Consider the following 11049-nt stretch of genomic DNA (forward strand, 5'->3'; position numbering starts at 1 on the left):
AAAAATCCTTCCCGTCAGGCTGGAGCGATCCTGCCAGGCCTTTCCTCTCATCCCCGTGTAGAACTGAGCCCACAAAGGCCCTTTTCCTGCACAGAAGGGCCCTGAACCAACTCTGCAGTGCCAGAAATGTGTGTTCATGCCAAAAAAGAGATGGGAATGGGCTCTCTGTCCGTGCCATCACAGTTAGTCCCACACAGGAACGGGGATGGATGGACTCCCTGTGTCCAGGGATGGGACTGGATGGATCCCCTGTGTCCAGGAACAGGGATGGATGGACTCCCTGTGTTCCCTGTGTCCAGGAATGGGACTGGACAAACTCCCTGTGTCCAGGAGTGGGGCTGGATGGATCCCTGTGTCCAGGGATGGGACTGGATGGATCCCCTGTGTCCAGGAACAGGGGTGGATGGACTCCCTGTGTCCAGGAATGAAGCTGGACAAACTCCCTGTGTCCAGGAATGGGGATGGATGGATCCCCTGTGTCCAGGGATGGGACTGGATGAACTCCATGTGTCCAGGAATGGGGCTGGATGGATCCCTGTGTGCAGGAACAGAGATGGATGGACTCCCTGTGTCCAGGAATGAGGCTGGACAAACTCCCTATGTCCAGGAATGGGGCTGGACAAACTCCCTGTGTCCAGGAATGAGGCTGGACAAACTCCCTATGTCCAGGAATGGGGCTGGACAAACTCCCTGTGTCCAGGAATGAGGCTGGACAAACTCCCTATGTCCAGGAATGGGGCTGGACAAACTCCCTGTGTCCAGGAACAGGGATGGATGGACTCCCTGTGTTCCCTGTGTCCAGGAATTGGGCTGGACAAATTCCCTGTGTCCAGGAATGGCCTTTCCCAGCAGGAATTGCAAAGCCCTGCAGAAATCCCAGCACCTTCCCCATCCCTCACCTGACCCAGCTCCAAAACATTTCCCTGCAAATCCCTTCCCTGACATTCCCAAATTGCACCGGCGAGGTTTATCCTCCCTCTGCTCCTCCGCTGAAACATTCCAGTAACCCTTTTGGGCTGAAAAAGCTGGAATTCAGAATGGGGAGAGGGAAATCCTGCCTGGATTGAGGCTGTTGTGATTTCCCTGGCAGCAAATCACGGATGACGGGCTCATCACCATCTGCAGGGGCTGCCACAAGCTGCAGTCCCTGTGCGCTTCTGGCTGCTCCAACATCACCGACGCCATCCTCAACGCCCTGGGACAGAACTGCCCACGCCTCCGGTGAGTTTTCCCAGGATTTCCCCCATGGGACACACGGCAGAGAGTCCTGGGGATGCACTCAGGTGGTGTCTGAACTGTTTCACCCCCAAAGGTTTTCCCAGTTTTTATCCCTGAGCTTTTTCCGGGCGTTTGGAGCGGGATGATGGTGATTTTGAGTTGTCCCCAAACTCCTGGGATTTAAACTTGAGTGGAAGAGCTCCCAGCGTGGTGCCCACAGGCTCCATGAAGGAAATTTGGGATGGGGTTACTTCAGTCTTGGGAACTGGGAGAAAAAAATCCCATTTAACCAATGTTGTTTCCTCCCACCACGAGGCTTTTCCTGGTGGTTTTGTAGCAGGTGGAATTTGGGCAAACTGCCAGCCACAGCTTGGTTTTCCTGGGTTTTTTTAAGGTTTTATTTTTAGTAGGATGAGTTTCCTTGGGAAAATGTTGCTAAAATCCAGAAAATGTGCAGAAAAGAAGGACTTTGATTACCTGAGATCCCTGCCAGCCAAGTGTCCTCAATGAAATGGCATCAAATGCAACTGGATCAAATCCAGGGAAAAACAGGGACATCAAACAACATCAAACCCACGTCTTCCAGGGAAAAAACAACCCCCAGCTGTTCCTTGGGATGTCCCATTTAAGGAATTTGGGTACAAAGTGCACAGAAAGCAGTGTGGAAAGAGGAAGGTAAAATCCAAGATCGATTCCGGTGGTTCCTGTGTTTATGTTCAGCCTCAGAGGATTAAGGTCCATCCTGTGGGGAGTACAAGAGGCATTTTGGGAACATGGCTTTTTTTTTTTCCTCCTATAAAGGCAGAAAAATCGGTTCAAACTGTGGAGGGAATCCCTGTGGAGCTGCAGGAGGTGCCAGGAAGTTTCTCTGCTCCCACAGGAACGAGCAGTTCACCTTAAAAGGCTTCAACCTTCTCCCTCGGGGCCTTAAATATTAAATTATTCATGCTCACCTGCCAGGCTTTTGGGAATGACACCTTTTCCATGCTGGAATCTGTCTCTGGGGTACAACCAGAGGAGTTTCTGCTTTCCAGAACCTTTCCCTCAGGGAGGCTCTGAAGGTTTTTAGGATCATCTCAGTCCAGCACTGGATTATCCCTTCCTGGGTGTCCCTTTTAGCCCGATTCCCTTTTTTCCATGGCCTGTGACCTCCCTCTGGAATAGAAGTGGCTGCTCTGTGCAAATTATCCTCAGGAAACTTTTAGGGATTGCTGGAAGCTTTTCTGGAAACCCTTGGAAAAGCAGCTGACTTGAGAATAAGGCAGCAGGACAGGCTGACCTTCTGGAGAGCAGCTCCGTGGAGAGGGACCTGGGAATGCTGGGGGATGATCCATGAGCCAGGAGCGTGTCCTGGGGCCAGGAAGGTTGTGGGATCCTGGGGGGCATCGGGAAGAGTGTGGGCAGGGAGAGGATCCTGATCCTGCCCCTCTCCTCGGCCCTGGAATGCTGAGGGCTCCACAGTCCAGAAAGGACCAGGAGCTGCTGCTCCAGGAGGGTCACAAAGGGGATTTGGGATCTGGAGCATCTCTGGGATGAGGAGGAACCACGGGGCTGGGCCTGGTCAGTGTGGGGAGGAGAGGGCTGGGAGGGATCCCATCAATCCATAGAAACATGTCAGATATCCATAGAAATATGTCAAATATCCATAGAAATATGTCAAATATCCATAGAAATATGTCAAATATCCATAGAAATATCTCATCTGAGAGGGGATCCCATCAATCCATGGAAATACCTTGTCAATCCGTAGAAATACCTCATCAAACCATAGAAATATCTCAGATATCCATAGGAATATCTCAGATATCCATAGGAATATCTCAAATATCCATAGGAATATCTCACCTATCCATACAAACACCTCGTGTGAGAGGGTATCTCATCAATCCATAGGAATCTCTCAAGTATCCATACAAATTCCTCAAATATGCATACAAATATCCCATCAATCCATACAAAACCCCCCCCAATCCATACAAATATCCCATAAATCCATAGAAATATCCCCCCAATCCATACAAATATCCCATAAATCCATACAAATATCCCATAAATCCATAGAAATATCCCCCCAATCCATACAAATACCTCCAAGGGGTGCCAGACGATGGTGCCAGACCCTCTCCAGAGGTGCCCAGTGCCAGGATGAGGAGCAGTGTCCAGAAACTCAACCAGAACAAATCCCACCCCAAATTCCAGAGGAGCAATTCCTTCCCATGAAGGAGTCAGATCCCGGAGCAGCTCCAGGAGGGTGTGGAGTGTCCCTGTCTGGAGACATTCCCATGTCCCCTGCTCTGGGTGACCCTCCCTGGGCAGGGGGTTGGACTTTGGGGGGGGGGGGTCTCCAGAGGTCATTCCCAGCCTTTTCCTGGGATTCTGGGGCTCCACCATGGCTCTCTTTCCTTGTGTCCTGCAGAATATTGGAAGTGGCGAGGTGTTCCCAGCTGACCGACGTGGGCTTCACCACCCTGGCCAGGGTAAGAGCCCCCAGCCCTGCTTCTCTCTGCTGCTTTTCCTTCCTTTTCATGGCAGAGCCAAAAAACAAACCCAGTAAGATTTGGGAAAATGTTTGATCTGGAGCTTGAAGGTCCAGAAATTTGGTTTTATGGCATTTTTGGCACGGTCCTGGCTCGCACACCTGGCAGGATTTGCATTCAAACCACAGGAAATGTTGAATAGTTTCGTTATAAGTTTGACTGGGTTTCTGCAAGGGACTTGAAATTTAACTCCCTTTACCCTCCATGGATAAAAAAACCCTTCAAATGAGTGAAATTTCCTTTATTCTTCAGAAAGAAGCAGCACTTTCCCTGCAGTTGTGATATTTCATGGAGAAGCCCCTGAATTTTTAAAGCAAATTGTCTTTGTGGTGGTTAATTTCTATTTATAATTATATTTTTATTTCTTATTTATTTGGGGGGGGGTTAATTTATTTTATATTTGTGTTTATATTTCTAATATTTATAATATTTATATTTCTAATATTTATATTATATTTCTAATATTTATATTCTATAATATTGTATTTATTTTATATGTCTATTTCTATTTATTATATTTATAATATATTTATCTTTATAAATTTGTTTGTGTTTATATTTATGTTTTTAATTATATTATTGTATTGATATTTGTATTTATATTTCTATTTTTATATATTTATATTTATTCATATTCAAATTCATTTTCATATTTATATTCTATTTATATTTATATTAAAATATATTTATAAATATATATTTTATATATTTATGTGCTTGTATTTATATTTATATTTATATTTATATTTATATTTATATTTATATTTATATTTATATTTATATTTATATTTATTTGCTGTCTGAACTTTACACTCACCGTGGGTTTTTGGAATTCTCTTTATTCCCAGAACTGCCATGAGCTTGAAAAAATGGATCTGGAAGAATGTGTCCAGGTAGGAAATGCCACCTTGGGCTGTTTCTCTTGCAGCAGTGAGGAAAATTGGTGGAAAATTGGGAAATTGCCTCCAAATCAGAACTTAATGTGGAATCCTGAGCAGGAGGAGTGGCTGGATTTGGAGGGGAAAATGTTGGGAATGAGGTTTTATCCTTGGTTTGGATTCCATGGTAACGGTGCTGTAAATAAGAAATGTTTAATGGTGAGAGATGCCAGCTCAAATAATGGATTTGTGAGGGAAAATCCTGGAGAAAAATCCTATATTGCTAAAAATAATGGGAGTTTCTCCTGTTCTGGAAAACCACGGGCAGACTGTGGAACAGCAGTGATTTTGGGGGATTGAAATCCAAGTGGGCTGCAGCATTTACAGGGAAAAGGGTGGAATTGACTCCAAATTCCAGGAAAAAACCTCCAAGGCTGGGGATAGATTGGAAACTGATTGAGCCTGGGACAGGGGAACGGGGTTGTGCTTCCTGGGAACAGCCTGACCCCGGTGTCCTGCACTTCCTGGGCAGCAATTCGGGAGATGCCAGCGGGAATGAGCCCAGCCCAGGCAGGAAGGGGTTGGGAATTAACCCTAAAAAGGAAGAAGCAAAGCTGGGCCACGGCACAAATCCATCCCAGGCAGCTCCCTGGGGGGTTGGGATTAGGAACCGTTCTGTGGGATTCCTTCTTCCTGAGGAAACCCAGGAACAAAGGGGCAATCCATGGGGTGTTAGGAGGGAATCTGAGCCCTCCTTGTCCTTCCAGAGGCAAACTTTGGGGACACATTTAGGAGCTGCTTTCGGTTCCTTCAGGAGGTTGAAAACAATCCAGTGATGCCTCTGCATCCCAGTTCTCCAAGGGCAGGAGATGGTTTCCCCATGAGGAGATGGATTCCCGAGGGGCTCAGGAAGGGAAATCTCATGGATTAGAGAAAATCCTGCAGTTTTGCTTCAGTTGGGGGGGAAGGGGGAAACAAAATCCTTGTGCCCAGCCCCAGCATGAAAGGGCTTTTCCTTCTTTTCCAGATAACAGACAGTACACTAATCCAGCTTTCCATACACTGTCCACGGCTCCAGGTCCTGGTGAGTATTCCAAAGGACACTTCCAGCACTTTCTTTCTCCAAACAAAGGGATTTTAAACACTCCCTGACTTCACAGCTGGAAGAATTCTGCTGGGAACCTGACCCTGAGGAACCTCGTGTCCCTCCCCTGCTGCTCGCAGGAATCCCACGCCAGGCGCCCGCAGTGGCCTGGAAAAGGGTTCTGGGGATTCTCCCAGGAGCAGAATTCCAAGGGGAATCTGCCTGCACAGGAGCTGTCAGTCTGTCTGTGGGAGAGGAACCTGCAGGGCAGCCAGGAGCTGGAATGGCTCTGGGAAGCCACATTCCTTTGGGGCTGAATCTCTGGGAATTTGGTCTCTGTCACCTCTGGGTTTGTGCCGTGAGGGATCCTGTCCTGGGAGCTTTGGGAATGTGGGTTCTCCAGTGCAGCCATCCCTCAGCAAAGCCGATTCCAGCTCGTGGCTCAGACCCTGCTTCCTCCTCGAGGATTTTCCAGCTGAATCCCCCCGAAATTCCACACCAAGGGGGGGCCACCGTGTTCCTGCTGCTTCTTCCTGCCAGGGCCTTCCCACGGTGGGTGAGGCCAGAGGTGTCCCAAAGGTGGGTTCTTGGATAGCACAGGTGTCCTGGAATTTCTGTGCCACCCTGTGGGTCTCGTCCCTCAGAGCTGCCTTCCCCTGGAATCATGGAATGGTTTGGGTTGGAAGGGACCTTTAGGATCATCCTGTTCCCATGGGCAGAGACACCTTCCTCTGTCCCAGGGTGCTCCAAGCTCCGTCCAACCTGGCCTCTGACACTTCCAGGGATGGGGCAACAGGGCCAGGGCCTCCCTACCCTCCCAGGGAGGGATTTTCCCGCTCCAGCTGGAAGTTTTCCCCTTGGAAGCACATCAGTCCTCAGAAACCCACAGAGCCCAGTAGCTCCAGTGCAAGGAGTGAGCACAGACCAGCCCAGACCCACCAACCATGGACCATCCTCTCCTGTCCCCAGCGAGGTTCTGGCTGGTTTTTGGGATGTCGGGAGCTGGGTTTAACCCCTCTGTTTGGGGACAGAGTTTATCCCACTGCGAGCTGATCACGGACGACGGGATCCGTCACCTGGGGAACGGCGCCTGCGCCCACGACCGCCTGGAGGTGATCGAGCTGGACAACTGCCCCCTGATCACCGACGCCTCCCTGGAGCACCTCAAGAGCTGCCACAGCCTGGAGAGGATAGAACTGTACGACTGCCAGCAGATCACGCGGGCCGGGATCAAGAGACTCAGGGTGAGCAGGGGCAGGGAAGCGCTGGGATCCTGAGGGTTTATCCGTAGGGAGGAGGAGCTGGCAGAGCCGCCATCAGCTGGTGCTCCTTCTCAAAGGAGTTGTGAGAACCATCAGCGATGGATTTGGAGTCACGGAAACCTGGAGTGGTTTGGGTTGGACACCTTCCACTATCCCAGGGTGCTCCAACCAGGCCTTGGGCACTGCCAGGGATGCAGGGGCAGCCACAGCTGCTCTGGGCACCCTGTGCCAGGGCCTCACCCCCCTCACAGGGAAGGATTCCTTCCCAGTTTCCCCTCCCGAGTCCATTTCTCCAGGTGTAAATTTTCTCTGCCCAGAGAATATGGATCTGCAAAGTTACATCCTAAAAATTATGGAATCTTTGGGTGGTTTGGGTTGGAAGGACCTTAAAGCCCATCCAGCGCTGTGGGGCAGGGACCTCCCACTATCCCAGGGTGCTCCAAGCCCCATCCAGCCTGCCCTTGGACACTCCCAGGGATGGGGATGTTTTGTTCCCCACAACCTCCCAGTGAATGGGATGGGAGGAGCCTCACTCCCCCTTCCCTGAACCCACCCGTTCCCTGTCACTTCTGGCTGTGCCTGCTCTGGGAGCTCCGGGCGTGTCCCTGACCCGTTCCCTGCCCTTCCCTGTGTTTCCCATTCCAGACCCACCTGCCCAACATCAAAGTCCACGCCTACTTCGCCCCGGTGACCCCCCCGCCCTCGGTGGGCGGCAGCCGACAGCGCTTCTGCAGATGCTGCATCATCCTATGACACTGGAACCTCGTCCCGGCAAACTGAGGCTGGAGCCACGCCCGTGGAATTCCGGGGGACACCAGAACCTTCGAGGAAAGCGATCCCAGTGTCATTTGCGAGGGCCAGTGAGCAGGGCTGGGGTGCCCTGTAGCCACCCACACACCCCCCTGTGATCCCACCTGTCCCAGCGGGATGAGGGACTCGGGATGGGAGCTGGAGCTGTGCTGGCTTTTCTCTAGGTGGATTGGCCTAATCCTGAACCATTCCTGCTGGGCACCCCGGGGAAACCCCTGTGGGAAGGAGGGGAGGGCTCCCAACTGGAGTGACTGATGCTGCTGGTGAGGTTGGAAAAGGAACTGAGGTCCTTGGAAGTGGGGAGAGGGGAGAGGAGAGGAACACGCTTTAACCCCGCAGCCGTTGGCCAGAAGGAAAAATCCCAACAAACCTGAAAACCCCAACGAGTTTTATGTCCATTTTTCAGTGAGGGAATGAAACAGCAGCTGCTGAGCCATGATGTACCAGGGATCCTGGATTTCCCTGGGATCCCAGATCTCCCTGTGATCCAGGATTTCCCTGTGGTCCAGGATTCCCCTGTGTTTCCCTGCTCCCACCCTGAGCATGCTCCTGTGGAAGCTCATCTCTCCTGTGTCCGTGGCATCCAGCTCAGAGGCTTCCTGGATTCTTCCCAGATTGTTGTGATAGAGCTTGGAATCTCTAATGCCACATTTTTTACCCTCTCCACATCCTGCTTTTTTTTCTTTTTTTTTCCCTTTTTTTTTATTTTTTTTCTTTTTTTCCTTTTTTTCCTTTTCCCCCCCTTTTTTATTTTTTTCCTTTTTTCCCCCTTTTTTTCTTTTCTTTTTCCTTTTTTTTCCTTTTTTATTTTTTTTCCTTTTTTCCCCGTTTTCTTTTTTTTTAAATTTTTTTTCCCCACATTTCTGCTTCAGTCATTTCTTGAAATTTCCCAGCCCAAAGCGACAATTCCATAAGGAATTTTTTCCTGTGAGAAGCCCGAGCCTGTGTTGAGCTGCCAGGAATATTTTTAAGGAGCACAGGGAGCTGCACCCCAGGCTGGGCTCTCCTGGGCTTCTTGGCCTGGGTGATCAGGGATTGGGTGTCCAAATTAATCCCGATTCCAGGTTTTATCCCGATGACAAGGATAAATTCTCCATGCAGGGAATGATATATATTCAGATATATAATTCTCCGTACAGGGAGAACGTTCTAGTCCGTGTTCCAGCGACTGGGAGTTCCCTCCTCCTGTCCTTTCCCTCCATCCCTTCATTTTATCCCCAAGGAAAAGCAAAGTAGAGGTTTTTGCTTTGTTGCCCTGGTGAAGAATTAAGGATTCCCTGTCGGAGCAGGTCTGGGATCCGCCCTCGCTCCCTGTGAGCGCCGGGGCCCTTCCTGCCCTCCCCACCTTCCACAGGTAAGTGTGGTGCCCTGGAAGGACCCCCAGGATGGGGTTTGGATGTGCCAGGCCCAGCTCTGGGGGAGGGGGGGGGGTCGGTGGCTGCTCTTTTTGGGAACGTTTCAGGCAAAATCGGCACAGGTGCTCCAGGGGAGCCCGGACTGACCGAATTGCAGGGGCCCAGAGTGGAACTGCTGGGCAGATCCCAAGGGTTTAACGGGGCAGGATTGCTCAGAGCCGGGCAGGTCCGTGGGAGCTGTGTCCGTCATTCCCTCTGTCCGTGGAGGGAGCTCACGGATCCGTGCCCACGGACGCGGCTGGACCGAGGAGTTGGGTTCCCCTCGGTGCTGAGGAACCTCCTGCGGGGGGGAAGAGCAGGTGCAGCACCAGGAGTGGCTGCTTTAGGGGCTGGGGGGGTGTTTTTCCACCAGGAATTCCAAGGACAATGCGCTGTTCCCAGCAGGAGGGTCCCGGCTGCCCCCGGAGCTGCACCCCTTCCTCTCCCCCAGCCCCCCCAGTCTGTGCTCACGCTCTGCTGGGAGCGACTCCAGGCTGCTGTGGTTAAAAGGATACTGTCAATGCCCTCCTGTAGGTGGCTTTTAATCCCTTATATTTATTCAAATCCTCTTTAGCGCTGTGGATTCTCCCCCTCTCCTCGGGCGCCTTCATTTCCAGAACTTTCTCCAGGTTTCGGGGTGGCAGAAGATGGTGGTGACAGACTGGACGGGCGAGGGGTCACCCGGCAATCACAGGATTTGCACAACTCGGGGAAAAAAAAAACAAAAACAAAAAACACTTTTGTTTAGTTCATACTGTGGCAGGGGAGAGCGAAAAGCGGGATTTTGGAGCCAGGGCTGACTGATCCCTTTGTAACAGAGCCGAGTTTTCCAGGGAAAACTCTGGAACACAGAACCCAAAGCAATTTATTTTCTGTTTGCAGACCAGGGTGACAGCATTAAGGTAGCTCAAACTTCTTGACAGTGTCCTTTTAAGTCAATTATCCGTCTTCAAATGGACTCTTCCTGATGTTTATATTTATAAATACCAATAAACACCATTTTCCAAGCTGTGTCTCGCTGGGGGAATCACTTTGTAGGGGAAAATCCACCTCCTGTGTGGGGCAGCTCCCGAGGGGGGGTTTAGGGTGCTCCCGGTGTTTGCATGGAGTCATGGAATGGTTTGGGGTGGAAGGACCTCAAAGTTTATCCAGTTTCCCCCTGCCATGGGCAGGGACCTCTTCCATAGCCCCAGATGCTCCGAGCCCTGTCCTTTCCTGGGATCCTTCCCAGGTGGGAGCTGGTGCCCAAAATGTGGAGGAATTGCTCCATCCTGGGGTTTTTGAGGAGTACATGGAGTTCTGCACAGAGCCAGCCCTGGATGAGGATCCCGTCCCATTTCCAAGCTCCCTCCCTGTGCCAAATCCCCTTCTCCAGCCTCTCCTGGGCTGCGTTGGATTTCACCCCCGGAGCTGTTCCCTTGCCTTGGAACCCTCCGTGGTTGTGTCCCCAGCCGTGCAGCAGAGGCTGGACTGTCCCCACCTCCCAGCAGAGTTTTCCCAGAGCCTGGCTCTGCCTTCCAGCCCAATCCCAGCTGCCCTGGCCTCCAGGTGCCCCTGGACTCCAGACAGGAGCAGGGACGAAGGGATCTCCAGGGAAACAGCCCGGGACGTCCTGGAGTAGAAGATCTTCCAGCGAGGCTGAGCAGAACCAGTGCATCCAAAACTGAGGATTTTCTGGGCTTTGGAGACACAGCAGCACCTTTGGTCCCAGTTCTGTGGCTGCTCCCACAGAAGGTGAGGATAGGGCAGGTGGAAGGTGCTGTCCCAGGGGTGGTTTCAAACCAACACATTCCGATTTTCTGCACACCTCTGTAATGCCCTTTGTATTCCCGTTTGATTTTCTCTGTGTTGTTCATGGCTGGCTGC

The 11049-nt window shown here is 51.1% G+C and overlaps 1 protein-coding gene across 3 annotated transcripts in view; it reads left to right on the forward strand.

The window, feature by feature from the left end:
* The window catches only part of FBXL20 (F-box and leucine rich repeat protein 20), a 40038-nt gene extending 29873 nt beyond the window's left edge, over positions 1–10165 (forward strand). For 2 of the 3 annotated variants that reach the window (XM_082297220.1, XM_082297219.1), the window contains exons 10-15: positions 1091–1221; positions 3635–3695; positions 4604–4648; positions 5661–5717; positions 6749–6961; positions 7625–10165. In XM_082297220.1, coding sequence (XP_082153346.1) covers positions 1091–1221; positions 3635–3695; positions 4604–4648; positions 5661–5717; positions 6749–6961; positions 7625–7732 — 615 coding nt within the window. In that variant the 3' untranslated portion in view covers positions 7733–10165. The remainder of the gene's footprint in view (positions 1–1090; positions 1222–3634; positions 3696–4603; positions 4649–5660; positions 5718–6748; positions 6962–7624) is intronic. The other variant, XR_014227092.1, reaches the window with a different exon arrangement.
* Positions 10166–11049: the final 884 nt, after the last annotated feature.

The sequence above is a fragment of the Coloeus monedula genome (assembly GCF_965178545.1).
Source record: "Coloeus monedula genome assembly, chromosome: 26".
In the NCBI taxonomy this organism is placed as follows: Eukaryota; Metazoa; Chordata; class Aves; order Passeriformes; family Corvidae; genus Coloeus; species Coloeus monedula.